Below are 15730 nucleotides of genomic sequence, written 5' to 3'. Positions count from 1 at the left end.
GCAGGACAAAGTAGCAATAAACCATTGAAGTCTCTGGTCTTGATGGACAGGTGCTAGTAAAACAGTCATAGCTAATTAAATACGAACAGATGCAGTTTTAACTAAGTTACTACTGGCATCTAGTGGGTAGAGGCTAGGGATGCAATTACATATCCTACAATGCACAGAACAAAGAATAATAAAGAATTATCCAGCCCAAATGTTAATAGTGCCCAAGGTTGAGAATTCTTGCTACTGGCCAATAAAATGCAATGTTTGGGATTATCTTTTCTTTCTAAGATGCAAAGATCACGGTGGAAATCATTTATAGCTGAACCTGTCAAAATTTGTTTGAATCTCTATGGATAAGAGCCATGCACGTGACTATCAGTTTTCTCCAAGCTGACTTCTCCCACATAGCTGTCAAAGAGCCTAGTCAATAGAAGTCAAAGGTGTAGATCCCTACAGAATCGCATCACTCTTCAAGAGTCCTAGTCAGAGCCTAATATCTCTAAACAGTCACCCAGATCTCTTGCCTCAAGTCTTGTACAATTATTCCTGAAAAACTCCATTACAAATTCTAACTCATTCTGTTTTATATAATGGCCTGCTTTCAAATTTGGACATTTCATGACTGAGGAAAAAAAAGCACTGCCAAAATAAAACCTAACAAGGACATTTCAACAGAAGCTATAGGTAGGAAAAGGAGGCAGTGAAGGGTATTTAGCTACGTGGCTAAGAAATCTACATGATGAAAAACAGCTGCCCAGTCAACAAACACTGAAATGTAGCACAGGCTTAAGAGGAATTTGCAAATGATCCTCAAAACGTCCAAAGAATAGGTCTTTAATAACTGATCAGAGAAAAAGCAAGAACATTCATCCTGGACATGCAGGGCTGTTGTAAACAAGGACACACATTTGTCTCCCCCCACCCCCATCTCAACGAGATTGGTGTTATAAGATTTTATAATGCAGTACAACACAAATGTCAGGTTTCATCTGCTTTATTTTCATTTTGTTCATTTGCTGTTTTATTTTTCATTATAACTCGTATACAGCTAAAAAAAATTCAAATTTTTTGAAAAACTTAACATGTAGTTCCTTGTAAAAACAATTGAGGCCACCTAGTGTTCCAAGAAAGGCATGTATTTCAAATGCCTAGTCAGTTGTCAAATTAAAAGATTAAATTATCTCCTTATTGAAGAACATTTTTGCAAATGATGCAAACAACAAGGGCTTAATTTCCAAAATGTACAAACAGCTCACATAACTCAATAACAAAAAAACAACCCGATCAAAAGATGGGCATAAGACGTAAATAGACATGTCTCCAAAGAAGACATAGATGGACAAGAGGCACATGAACAAATGCTCAACATCACTAATTAGAGAAATGCAAATCAAAACTACAATGAGGAATCACCTCACGCTATCAGAATGGCCATCATCAAAAAATCTACAAACAATAAATGCTGGAGAGGGTGTGGAGAAAAGGGAACCCTCCTACACTGTGGGTAAGAATGTAAGTTGGTGCCGCCACTATGGAAAACAGCATGGAGGGTCCTCAAAAAACTAAAAATAGAACTACTATATGACTCAGCAATCCCACTCCTGGGCATATATCCAGGTAAAACTATAATTCAAAAAGATACATGCACCCCTATGTTCGTAGCTGCACTATTCACAATAGCCAAGATGTGGAAACAACCTAAATGTTTATTGACATATGAATGGATAAAGAAGATGTGGTACATATATTGTATACAATGGAATACTACTCAGCCATGAAAAAGAAGGAAATAATACCACTTGCAACAACATGGATGGACCTAGAGGTTATCACACTAAGTGAAGTCAATCAGAAAGAGAAAGACAAATACCATATGATATCACTTATATGTGGAATCTAAAATATGACACAAATGAACTTATCTGCAAAACAGAAACAGACTCACAAACATAGAGAACAGAATTGTGGTTGCCAAGGGGGGTAGGTAGGGGAGGGATGGATTTGGAGTCTGGGATTAGCAAATGCAAACTATTATATATTGAATGGATAAACAAGGTCCTACTGTACAGCACAGAGAACTATATTCAATATCCTGTGATAAACCATAATGGAAAAGAATATGAAAAAGAATATATGTATATATACACACATATATAAAAAACTGAATCACTTTGCTGTACAGAAGAAACTAACATAACATAGTAAATCAACCATACTTCAATAAAATAAGCTTTTAAAAAATTACCTCCTTGTTGAAACATCGTTTTCACTGATACATAATATAATAGCAAGCACTATATTTTATCAGTAAATAGATCAACTAATATCAGCACTTTATGTTTAAGAATAAAATATTTAAAATAAGAATTATTATAATTTAATGCAAATATTTACTAAACGCATACCTCAAATATATATCTGAAAGTTTAATGTGAATCTGTTTTATGCTCCAAGGCAAATTTATAATGTGAAATTCTTCCATCCAATTCTCTCAAACTCTCTCAAAGACCTAAGGGGAAGGTGAATTGCCTGATATTTATGACATGAAAATAGCTACATGGTATAAAATTCTAATGAACCCCCCCGAATCCCAGTGAATGTAAGAGTCATCATTAATCCACATACACAGTGACAGAATAAATGCTATTGATCTCAACACGACTGACATTTCGGCCAGATAACTGTTGTGGGGACATCCTGTGCATGGCAGGATGCTTAGCAGCATCCCTGGCCTCTGCCTCTAGATGCTGCCAGCACACAGCCCCTCCCCATATGACAATGAGAAATGTCTCCAGATGTGTCCAAATGTGGCCTGGGGTGGAAGGAGGGACAAAACTGCCCCTGTTTAAGAACCACTGATCTAGAGGAAACAAATGGAGTTGCAAACCAGGTTGAACTGATGAAGAAAGGCTTCACAAAAGACAGAATTTTAAAGGCAGACTAAAAGTGCATTAGCATTAGAGGAAGGTCACACAGAGAAAAGCACTGTCAGAGTCCAGGTGCACACAACCAGGTGTGGCAGGATGCCTGAACAACTGGTCCCACCTTCCCCCGCCCTCACTTCAGAGGCGGGGCAGCTCCTATTTAGATTCAACAAATTGGTGATACTAAGAACAGAGAGCACAGTATTGCTAAACTTCACGTCCTTCCAAAAAGTCAGGCATCCAAGGCTTCCTAGGTGGCGCATTGGTTAAGAATCCGCCTGCCAATGCAGGGGACATGGGTTTGAGCCCTGCTCCAGAAAGATCCCATGTGCCGCAGAGCAACTAAGCCTATGCGCCACAACTACTGAGCCCATGTGCTGCAACTACTGAAGCCCACGCACCTAGAGCCCGTGCTCCGCAACAAGAGAAGCCATGGCAATGAGGAGCCCATGCACCACAACAAAGAGCAGCCCCCACTCACCGCAACTAAAAGAAAGCCTGCGCCCAGCAAAAAAGACCCAACACAGCCAATAAAATAAATAAATAATAAAAAAGAAAAAAAGAAAAGTCAGGCATCCAGATTCTTATGTGTATTAAACACTAATGTACTGGGATGTAATGCAATTTTTAAAAATAAGTCTGTAAGCCCCAAAAAACATAACTACATCTGGCCTCCAGGGTACCCTTCTGTAATCTTTGGCTGGCAACAAGAGTTACGAGACATGATGGGTTGGCCCCAAGTCTCAGGATCTGTAAGCGAGGGCCCAACACCCAGAATTAGTCCTATTTCAGGACTACCTAGCCACAGATCTGGCCATCAGAGCTGATTACAGCCCTAATCTCAAGCAGGCCTCTGGAACATCATCCAAGGCAAATGCGGAGAAAGTGCAGAAAACTGGGGTCTTCACTTAGAGAGGAAGAACAGGCAACAGCTCTTATCTGAGAAAAGGCTCACAGAGACCTGGCCTCTCTGCTTTCAGAGAAGACTAAAGGATAATCTTGGGTAGAAAGGGCTTAGGTCCAAAAGGCTGCTTACTATATAAGCAGGGACTAATTCTTGGGCACCAAAATGCAAAGGAAAGATCATTTATCTTAAGTCATGCAAGGCAGTGAACCCTCCTCCCCACAACACTGGCAGGCTCATGGCCCCGCTTCCTTCAAATCTCTGCCCAGAAGTTCCCTTTACAATGAGTATGAGCTTAGTTGCTCATATTCCAAATTACAACCCCCATGTCTCAGAAATCTGTCCCTCTTCCCTGCTCTGGTTTTGACAGGCTTTGGCAAAACCTTTTACAAAAACACTCCCTATTTCCTGATACTCATCAAGCATCAGCAACCCAACTGTACCTCTCCTGCCCAGGCATGGGGGCAAGAACTTTTTATCAAGGAAAAAAAAAGCTTAGCTAACAAAGCAGGGTGGTTTGACATCTCCAACCAGTCAAAAATGACTATAACTTTGAAAATGATTTTCTGAAGTGACTCAGTTTGGTTCATTCACCTCCTAAAAGGGAGAGCCAAATCCAGTGGATAAAAGATTGCAATTCCTTTTAGGAAGCAAATAAAAAGCCCTTGGTGAGGAAGGGAAATACACTGTTGAGAATCTGCCACTAGCCTTAGAACTTTCGGTGAAGCCAGTCACTTCTGGCTAAAGTTTCATAAACTGCAACGTGGAGGGAACGGTGGCCTGCATAACTGAGAAATCCTGACCGCGGCACTGTTAGCTGCCCACTCCTTCAAGGTCAAAGGCTTACAGGGTGCCAGGAGCTGCCTTATGGGAAATCACGAAGGCGAGGCAAACTTGCACAGTGCAGAGATGCTATGGCTTTCTGCCCTACGGAACAGATGGCAGAAGATACAGCTGTAACCACAGTAGCACACTGGGCTTCTTCTGAGAGCTTTACATACTTTTTTTTTTAATTAATTCATTTATTTTATTGGCTGTGTGGGTCTTTTTTGCTGTGCGCGGGCTTTCTTTAGTTGTGGTGAGTGGGGGCTACTCTTCGCTGTGGTGCATGGGCTCCTCACTGCCATGGCTTCTCTTGTTGCAGAGCATGGGCTCTAGGCGCGTGGGCTTCAGTAGTTGCAGCACATGGGCTCAATAGTTGTGGAGCACGGGCTTAGCTGCTCTGCGGCATGTGGGATCTTCCTGGAGCAGGGATCGAACCCGTGTTCCCTGCATTCGCAGGTGGATTCTTAACCACTGCGCCACCTAGGAAGCCCCACTTTACATACTCTTTTAATCCTCTCAGCAACCTCAGGAGGTAAACATCATCATCCCCACCACACAGAAGAGGAAAGTGAGGCTGAGTAACTTGCCCAAGGCCTCACAAGACCTTAACCTTTACCCTATTCAGCCTCTCCAGGAGTCATCGGAGGAGAGGGGAGCCTTTTCGTTCTGCTCCAGGGACCCTCCTCTGTGCTAAGCCAGCCTGATATCCCTTCTTCCAGAGGATTCTTCATGCAAATGGGGAAATAATGGGGGACTACAAACCCCTACTCAAAGCCCCATTGTCCAAATTCCAATCTGCCTGATCCCCACCGTCCTGATGGACGAGGACAGATACTTTTTCTTGGTCCGAATCCTTAGTCAAGATTTTCGCTGGTGTCATGGCCACGGTAGGTGGCTGCCAGGCCAGACTCTGCCACAGTCCAGCTACAACATGCCCCACAGCCTGGCTGGGTGGCCTGGCTGAGACCTAGCAGAGGGTCCCACTCTCAGGATCTCCCACTTGCTCTCCCACACAGGCTCCCAGAGTCACGCCAGCTTTGACGGTTAAGGTTCCATGGAACTTCAGAAAGACCTGCACGTGCGAGCTCATCACAGGTAGCTCTTTTAAAGCACAAAATGGCCTATAGGTTCTTTATCTACAGGACAAAATTAAAAGCTTATCGACTTCACGGTGGTGAACAAACTCTTCTCCCAGAAAACAGTTCTAGCCCTGCAGCTAAACATATAGTCATGGTTCCATTTTTATCTTTGAACAGTAGGATGCATTCTCATTTTAAGGCTCAAGATGATAAGCCAGTTGCCACAGATACAGCTTGGAGAAACACAAACACCACTTGTTTATTCAACAGGTATCTCTAAGTATCAATTTAGGGAAACTTAACTCTGTGCCAGAGACTGCTCTAAATGCCTCACAAGTAATGACTCAATTTTAACAACCATGTGAATTAGGTGCCTAACATACAGATGAGGAAACTAAGGCACAAGCAGGTAAACTAAGTCACCTGTGATCCTGGAGGGAGCAGCACCGTGGGGACACCACCCACAGGAACCCGTGTTACCAACATATCAACCGGCTCTGCTCGACCCGCAACTCAGAGCACCTTCTCTCCCTGGCCTGACAAGTGGCAAAGCATCTGTCTCTTCACAACCTTCTAGAAAGAAGACAGTCAAGAAAAAGGCCACCCATGGAAGGAGCAGGCTTAACTATAGCAAACAAACAGAAGGAAAGGTCAAACAAATCATACAACACTTCGTGGGCCCAGCTCTGAAAAGCACACGTGTAAGACCTGTGGTTTCTGGTCTAAAAGCCACAGGGTGATTCCTCTGACACTATTTTCCACCCTTCTTTGTATAATCTCATTAGGAGCTCCTCCCTTAAGTCGGTGCTCTTTCACTCAGCCTCCTACTCCACTTCAGCTTCTCTGAAGCCATCCCTGCTGGTGAGGTCAAAGGTCCACGGCACAGGCTGTGTTTATGGGCAGGAACCCTCTTACCCATAACACTGACAGCCTCCTTCAAATCTTTGCCCAGAAGTTCCTTTTGCAATGAGTATGAGCTTAATTCCCATACTCAAAATTGCCCCATGCCCCATGCCTCAGAAACCTCTGTCCCTCTTCCCTGCTTGGGTGTTCTCTTTTGCGTTTCTCACTAACTCACATTCTGTTTTACTGAGTTTACCATCTATCTCTACCCAGCAGGACACAAACTTCACGAGGGTAGAGATGTGGGCTGTTTTGTTGACTGTTAAAGTCTGTGCCTTTGAAGAGGGCCTGGCATACGGAAGGCACACAGATATTCATTAAGTGAATAAATATCCAAAAAGACACATTTGTCCCTAACCCTCAGATCTCCCCATTTTCAAATCCAGGCTACAACCTTGGAACTCCCCTAAGGAATAAATGGAAGTGTTCCTTCCAAAGGGACACAACTGGCAACCACATCCAGGTTTTCCCACAGGTAGAGAAGGAATCTGGAATGAACTTTGTCCAGTCCTGGCAACCAGAAGGATAAAAAAGGAGAATAAATAAAAGTAGACAAAAGTCAGGGACGGCCTTCTCAGCAGAATGGGAAGCATGGCAATGAGAGGAAGATTGCTGTAAGGGAAAAAATTAGTTTCTGAAACTCCTTTTAGCAAAAGTAGTAAGCGCCTGACAGAGAAGCACCATGTACTGGGTGAAGCCCTTGGCTCTAACTGAGCCTCTGCCATTAACCAGTCAAGTAACCTTTGGCCAAACCACATCACTTTTCTTGCCTCAACTATCTCCTCAGCTTGCAGGATGGGATGGGCCATGAACCAGATTTTGGAGAAATTCTGACTGTGGAATTCTTGACCTGCCCCATCCTGCCTCCCTCCAAGGAAGAATTTTTACAATTCAAATACTACATCCGGGAAGAAATTGCCCAGGGAACTTGAAGGCTTGCAAATTTTTCCCCTGAGAGACCCAACAGTTGGTAGCAACCAAGGAAGCTAACCTGCAAATCTGGGGAATGAGGGACCCTTCCCCCGGGCTCCAGGATCCCTGGCTGCAATGTAAGAAGTTCACTTGCCTTTCCTCTCAAGAGTGTCCCTGGCATAGTAAAAGAGGAAAGCAAGGGACATCCTGTCCAGAGCCTCCACCTGCAGCCCAACCTGCTCAAGCTTGAAGAACCACCTTCTTGTTCAGGATTCCCCCAGGGCCACGGCCAAGGGTCAGCTGCCTTCTGCAGCCTCAGCACAGGGAGTTGAGGGACTGCACCACTCCATGAACCAAGCAGGCTATCCCCCCTTCCACAGCTCCTTCTCTCTGAGGAACTGTGAGCTCTACCTGCTCCTGGACTCATGCTCTCCATAAAGGTCAAGGTGCCAAGCTGTGGCAGCATCTGAAAGAACCGTTTTATAAGCACATTAAAGAAAAGTCTTCTGTAACCACCAAGTCCTTAGTGTTAGTGCTCGTTTATGAATTGTGTTAGTAGGAACTAACTGATCACTCAACCCCGGGGCACTGTAAAAGGTTAGCTATGTTACTTTCGGCAGACAAGGGAGAGGAAACCTTCCAGGACATGGAACAGTCATTTACAGAGAATGCGCTCAGTACCTGTCACCAAATCACTGCCATATTCCTCCTCAATGATGAAACTTGGACTTAACAATTAAGGCTTTAGATAAGTGGTTCTCAACCTTCAGGATGCATTAGAATCACAGGATGAGCTTTTAAAACATTCTTTTATGAGTCCAGGGACTTCCCTGGTGGCGCAGTGGTTAAGAACCCACCTGCCAATGCAGGGGACACCAGTTCAAGCCCTGGTCCAGGAAGATCCCACATGCTGCAGAGCAACTAAGCTCGTGCACCACAGCTACTGAACTACTGAGCCCATGTGCCACAACTATTGAAGCCTATGTGCCTAGAGCCTGTGCTCCACAACAAGAGAAGCTACTGCACTGAGAAGCCTGCGCACCGCAACGAAGAGTAGCCCCCACTCGCCTGTGCACAGCAACAAAGACCCAACGCAGCCAACAAATAAAAAAATTTAAAAAAATACTGAGTCCAGCAGCTTATTGCTAGCAATTCCAATTAAATCAGTCCAGTGTGGGTACCAAGCATGGAATCTTCCTATGAACGTAAGTTAGTAAAACTACGTTGGAAAAGACTGGCAATGTCTACTAAAACTGCTCACATACATGTCCTATTACTCTGCAACTCTACTCTTAGGGACGTAACCAACAAAAATGAATATATTATATGTGCCACGAAAAGACATGCGAAAGAATGCTCATAGCACTATTTCATAATCACTCAAAACTAAAAACCAAAATGTCCACGGATAAGTAAATAGTGGCATATTCATATAGAATACAAAACAGCCATGAGAGTAAATGAACTACAACTATATGCAACACGAAATAATTTCAGAAACACAACGTTGATTGAAAGAAGCCAGACACAGAAGACTTTATACTGTATGATGTCATTTATATAAAGTTCAAAACCAGGCAATACTAATATGCAGTGTTGGAAGTCAGGATAGTGATTACCTTTGCTGGCGGTGGTGTTGGGATGGGAGTGAGAGAGGGGCTTCTGGAGTGCTAACAATGTCATTCTTACTGAGCGCTACTCAAGTTCAGTAATGAAAACTCCCATATGCCTCAACTAAGAGTTCGCATGCCACAACGAAGACTCCACACGCGGCAATGAAGATTACGCATGCCGCAACTAAGACCAGGAGCAGACAAATAAATAAAAATTTTCTTTAAAAAAAAAAACAGATCTCAAGGCAACTATCACTAAGAGATAATGAGTCAATCATTTCTGTAAACATTAACTAATTACTAATCATTAACAGCTAACAAGTATTGAACACTTATGTACCAGGAACAATTTTAAATGCTCTTCACTTAGGAACTCATTTAATTCTCCTAACAATTCAATGGCCTAAATATCATCTTCACATTTGAGAAAATTTTGGCACAGAGGTTAGCTCATTTGCTTAATGCCACAAAACTGGTAAGGAGTGAAAAAAGGTCTAGGTGTTTTGGATATAGATGCAAATAAGACAATGCATATATTTGCCCTTATGGAGCTTACAAGTATATTTAACTTGCTCTCCACTCAACCAAAACATACCCAGTGAGCACCTATCCTCAGCAGCCTGCCAAGAAGCAAACCTAAATTATCTCTTCACAACCAGTCTTTCTAAAAAGAAAATTTTATCAAGAAAAGCCACTGACTACAGGACTGGGTTTGAATGTAAGCAAACAGAAAACAAAGGTCAAGCACAAACAATGCAGTTTAGCAAACCTTACATGGCGAATGAAAATGGCTCAGATGTAAGTATTGTGATTTCTAATCTAAAAGTTTGGGGTTCCTCCTCACCAATGTGTAAGATTCACCACCATCTATCTACTTTACATCTCACCTTCTTTGTCCACCATCTCTACCTTCCAGGAAACAATCATTTTGGCCCAAGGTGGGTTTCACCACCAATGACTCTATAACTCACTCAAAAACCTTTACTCACAAAATTAGGGCTTCGTGGGGCAATTACTGTTGCCAGCTACATCTGTTACTAAATAACTGATGTGGTCCAAGGTCCCAAGAGCAACCTCCAGGTGGATCACACAAAATATATCCTTCCCCCTTCTACCTTCATCTTTCCCACCAGTCACCTCCCAGACAAAAAGCAGCCAGGTGTAACTCCCAGAGAATTAAATCTAGCAATCATATCCACTAGTTAAGCATTGATTTCCCATAGGGTAGAAATGGCAGAAGTCAAAAGGAATATAAAAATATTGCCAGGACTCAAGAGCCAAACTATAAAGTAACTCTAGGGCCAGGATACAAGAGACAGCCATTAGAGGAGCATGAAATTGAAGGAAAAAGAAACGTTTGTTGGGTTCCACTTAGCAAATGATGACTCTGGTGTCGTGTGACCCTCTTTCACTAATCAGCCGTGTAACCTTGTAAAGTTTTGTTACCTCACCACTCTCAGTCTCACCTCCAAATTACAGGAAAAGGGAATTAACCGGATCTCTGAGTTCTGACTGGGATGCTGCAGGCACCCTTAACTACTCTCTCTTCTGGCGGCAGCACGTCTGCGAGCACAGCTGTCGGGCTGAGTAAGAGGACTTGCCCCATAAGCACAGGAGCCAGCGGGCGCAGGCACCCAATCGACAAAAGCAGATGGTGCCCGGGGAACCTTTCTTTGGTTACAGGGAACCGGTCTTCAGGAGTGATGGGCTCAGCACAATGTTCTCCCTCCCCACCCGGCTGGCAAGACTCTTGCGCTACAAATCTCCCTCCCAGGGGAAAAAAAAAAAAGGGTCCTTCGGGACCTGCACACCCTGCTCACAGCCCTCGCCTGCAGCCCAACACGCCCTAACAACAAGGACAGGTGCTTACGCGGAGACCACCTTCCCGTTCAGGATTTCCGCCGGCGCCATGACCTTTATAAGTCCGCTGCCCACAATGGACACCGACAAAATCGAGGTGCGACTCTCTCCACTACAACGCGGGGCAGCCCAACACACGTGCTTCGCGACCTCCCAGGCAGGCCCTGCTACTGCGCCTGCGGCCCCCCCCCCCCCCCGCAACCCCGGACTCGGATGCGCGTGCGCAGTCCAGACAGACGTAGGCCCCTTCTGCCGCGCAATGCGGAGGAGTGAGGGTCTGAAATGACGCGGGAAGATGAGGGAACGCTGTGTAGACTGGCTGGAGGAAATGATTGGCTGGTGGAAGGACACTTTCCAGAATGCGCCATCGTGTGGGCGGGGAACCAGCCCAAGAGGGAATCAGCCTTCGGGGCGGGGGCGGGGCCGGGGGCGGGGCCGGGGGGGCGGTCTCGGGGAGACCCGGTTGGCGGGCGCGGGAGGCCGGGGCGGGCTGAGGGTGCGGGACCTGGGCGGGAGGATTCTGGCGCGGCTTCTGCGTGGGGCGCTTGGCGGGGTGCTGGACTGGCCTGCAGGGGCCGACCTGCAGCGTGTGGGGCGGTGTCCGGCGTTCTCTCCCCTCCCCCCGCCCCGCACGTCAGACTGCGGCCGGGGCCCCCACACGATACTGAATCGGAGGGTGTGGGGGCGCCCCTGACTTTTTAGACTCGCCTCAGGCGGATCTGATGCTCTGCCACTGTTGAAGCCCAGCCCGTTGTTTCGGGCCCGCGGAGCTGGAGCGCCGCTTGGCTCCCTCCGTGTCCGGGTAACCCCGGGTGGCCAGTGCGAGGAGGGTGGTGAGCTTTGCAAGTCTAGGATTTGTCAGATTCCCCCGCGCAGATCTGGGGTGGAGAAAGGGCCTGGGCCTTACATAAACTGGATGCCTAGTGACTGACGGGGGCGGACACGCCTCCCACTTGGAAGGCAGCTGGGATGTTTGTGAGGACTGGTCCTGCAAAGTTTCTGCTTGGTTCCAGGACCGCCCCACAGTTACTAAAATCCTCAAATGTTGAAGTCCGTTATAAAAAATGGCGTAGTATTTACATATAACCTAAGCACATAATCCCGTGCAAGTTAAATCAGCTCTAGATTACTGATACAGAGTAAATGCTATGTAAATAGATACTTGCATGCCGCAAATTAAAATTTTGCTCTTTGGAACTTTCTGAATTTTATTTTTCTACCCAGGATTGGTTGAATCTGAGGATGCTGAACCCAAAGATAAGGAGGGCCAACTATATAATAACTTAAAAATGTAAGGACCTCTGAAAACATACTGTCACATTATGTTTTACCTGGACTATTGAAATTAAGAGGAAAATTGAAGCAGATGTTCCTGGTAAATTACAGGTAGTGAAACTTGTGCTTATGATACCAAATAGATATTGACTGCAGCTGTCTTGTTTGCTGAGAAAGATGACATAAACTCCGATTTACAGATGGAGCAATAGAATTCGAAGGGTAACTTACTCAAAGCTGCATAACTGTGTCTGGAATAGGGACCAAACCTGGATGTTTCAAATATGTTGCCTTTGCCACCTTAACGGCCAGGTTTTCAACTATAATATGTCTGTGTGACCTGTACAATTCATTCATTGAGCGAAGAGTTATTGAGTGGTTACTGTGCCAACAGCAAAAGATACTGCTCTAGGTGCTAGAGATACCACGGTAAACCAGTAAAGTTCCCCCCATCAGCTAATATTCTGCTAGGAGAGTCAATGATCGATTAAAGAAATATGTATTCTAATTTTAGTTGAGACACCATTTTTTAAAATAGGCAAGCTAAGAGTATAGGGAATGGTGGTGGGAGGCAGGAGAATACTATTTTAGAAATGTGGTAAGAGGGACTTCCCTGATGTGTTAGTGGTCAGGAATCTGCCTGCCAAGGCAGGGGACATGGGTTCGATCCCTGGTCCGGGAAGATTCCACGTGCCACGGAGCTACTGAGCCTGTGCGCCGCAACTACTGAAGCCTGCACACCTAAATCCCATGCTCTGTAACAGGAGAAGCCACCACGATGAGAAGCCCGCGCACTGGCAACTAGACTGGCAACTAGAGAAAGCCCGTGGGCAGCAAAGAAGACTCAACGCAGCCAAATAATAATAATAATAAAAAGAAAGAAGTGTGGTAAGAGAGGCTTCTCTGGGGAATCCGACTTGAGTAGAAACCTGAATGAAGAAAGGAAGTTATAAGAGGAAAAAAAGCAAAGATTTGGTTTGAGCAACTTGAAAGATGGAGTTGCCATAACTGAGTTGAAATGTTTTTAGATGCCTCTTAGCATCCAAATGTCTAAGTGGTAGTCATAAAAATGAGAGAGATGATATTTAAATCCATGAGATTGGATGAGTGCCCAGGGAGGGAATGTGTATAGGTAGGGAGAGGACTGAGGACTGATGCCTAGGACACTTCAGTGTTTAGAATTCAAGGAGATATGAGGAGAAACCAGGAAGGAAGATTGAAGAGTCCAGCGTGTTATGAGAAAAAACTTGAGAGCATGCAGCCTTAGAAGACAAGTGAAGAAAGTTTTTCACAGGAAAAAGAGGTAACTAATTCTGCCAAGTATATTGTAGATTGGTCAAATAAGATAAAGGCTGAGAACCAGCCATTTCATGGAGAATAGAAAGATAAAATATTTTTATTCAAATGTTGTTAATGGCAGTTGCTTGAAAAAATGTGTATCCCTTTCTGCAGAAGTTACATTTTTACAAAAATTTTGAGGGTTATTTGACAATATGTATCAAAACTTTTATGTGTGCTTTCTGTGATCTTCTAATTCGACTCTTAGGAACTTATCCTAGAGTAATAATTACATGTATACACAAAGATATATGTACATAGTGTTCCTCACAGCATCAATTTCAATAGTAAAAAACAATAAAATCTCCACCAGGATGGATGAAGTTGTTTAAGGAACAATGGATGTATATCTGTAGATGCACTGTAAGATAGCTTTCACAAATTGTCAGTGCTCATGGCAGGTTACCCAGTAAAATGTTTAATATGATTTATGTTAATATATTCAAAGTAGGCCTTCTTTGGTTCCATTATCAAAAATTGCCCCCTCAGCTCCTCATTACTATCACATTAGCCTATTTTATTCACAGCACTTATTACTATCTAAAATGATTTTACTTATTTGTATACTTGTTCACTAGCTTTTTCTTTTTCCACCAGAATTTCAGCTCTCTAAGAAATTTCCTTTCTTGTTCACAGTTATGTTTCTGCTGCGTGGAAATGTAATTTTTAAAATCTGGTTTTAGAGGACAAGAAAGGATATTTCTTATTTTCCTGGTTTAGTTTTTAACTATTACTCTCATTCCTATTTAATACCACTTGTTTTATCCCTGCCTCATTTTTATCATATGTACATGAAGATAGGGGGACAGTTGTTCTCAACCCTGATGTCACACTAGGATTACCTGTATAGATTTTTAAAAAATGTTTATGCTTAGGCTCTCCACTGTAGACCAATTAAGTCAGAGCTTGGGATAGTGTCAGAGTATTGGTATTTTTTGAAGTTGTCTTTGAGATTCTGATGGGTGGGCAGGGTTGAGAACCACTAGATTAGATGATATGTGAAGTATAATTCTAGTGATTCTGGTATCAAGAATACATAATAGGGACATGCTTGCTTAGAATTAGAATACCAGTTTTTCAGACAAATCATCTTTTGCTTTAGAAATAGTAGACAGAATCATCATTTTTCTCCTCCTTTCAAAGTAATTCTTGATAAGGTGTAGGTATTGAACTACAAAAATTTGATCTATTCCAAGAATTTCACAAAAGAAAGCCACAAAATATGTTTCACATTTGCTGAAATATTTACTTCCGGCGGGATCACTTTCCTAAGAGTTAATTTCGCTTATGCTTAATGAAGCCCCTTTATGTTTTCACTTCATTAATTAGGGAAATGAAGACCCATAAGCCTTATTTTATCACTTTAGGAGGTCCCTTTGCCCTTCCCTGGACCTCTGTGATGCGTTCGCCTAGCAACAGCTCCTTCGATGTGCAAACATTCTTTTGGTACATAGTGCAGGGCAGCCACTCATGTTGGACAATTCAGGTTTCTTCTGAGAATTGACCTTGGATTTGGAATTCCTCTTGTGCCTGAAATGGTAAAAATTTATGGTTTTTACTTTCCACTAAATGAAGCATAGCATACTGTATCTTTCTAATGTATTGATAAATCTTATAAATGTGTAAAAAAATAGAATAGTTATGTACAAACCTAAATCACAGAATAATTGTGTCATATTCCTGTATTTTGCTTATTTTTTTACTTCAGACTCATTATATTTTATTATATTTCGATAAGGTAAGTTTGGGAGAACAGTACTATCAGCTATACAAGTTAATTTTGTGTTTGTATATAAGGGTGGTTTTTTGGTTTATTGGTTTTTGTTTTCTTCTGTTGGGTTCTTTAGTTGTTTGATCTGTATTTTTTGTGCCTAGTATGGGATGATAGAGATAAACCGGGAATAGATTCTGCTCTTAATGTAACTTTTAATTTAGTAGGAGAGAGAAGATTTTTATATAATACAATATTGAATGAGATAACAAGCAGAGGAAAAGTATAAGTTATATACTATAAGAGTTAGGAGGAGAGAGAGAGATTACCCTCACCTTGCTTGAATCAAGGAAGGAGGTGGCACTTGAGTATTGCAGGATCGGTTCATGCTTCTG

General features: G+C 43.3%; 1 protein-coding gene across 2 annotated transcripts in view; it reads right to left on the bottom strand.

Annotated features, from left to right (window-relative positions):
- The window catches only part of MTHFD1 (methylenetetrahydrofolate dehydrogenase, cyclohydrolase and formyltetrahydrofolate synthetase 1), a 60792-nt gene extending 49471 nt beyond the window's left edge, over nt 1-11321 (bottom strand). The window contains exons 1-2 of one of the 2 annotated variants that reach the window (XM_057731352.1): nt 11022-11265; nt 6147-6293 (exon numbers count right to left, since the gene is read on the bottom strand). Coding sequence is in view for 1 of the 2 variants with exons in the window: in XM_057731350.1 (XP_057587333.1) it covers nt 11022-11062 (41 nt within the window). In the remaining variant the exon portion in view is untranslated. Of the gene's footprint in view, nt 1-6146; nt 6294-11021 lie in introns of both variants that reach the window. The other variant, XM_057731350.1, reaches the window with a different exon arrangement.
- Nucleotides 11322-15730: the final 4409 nt, after the last annotated feature.

The sequence above is a fragment of the Hippopotamus amphibius genome, chromosome 4 (assembly GCF_030028045.1).
Source record: "Hippopotamus amphibius kiboko isolate mHipAmp2 chromosome 4, mHipAmp2.hap2, whole genome shotgun sequence".
In the NCBI taxonomy this organism is placed as follows: domain Eukaryota; kingdom Metazoa; phylum Chordata; class Mammalia; order Artiodactyla; family Hippopotamidae; genus Hippopotamus; species Hippopotamus amphibius.
The sequence above is the reverse complement of the archived record's forward strand: the minus strand, read 5'-3'. Positions and strand labels throughout refer to the sequence as shown.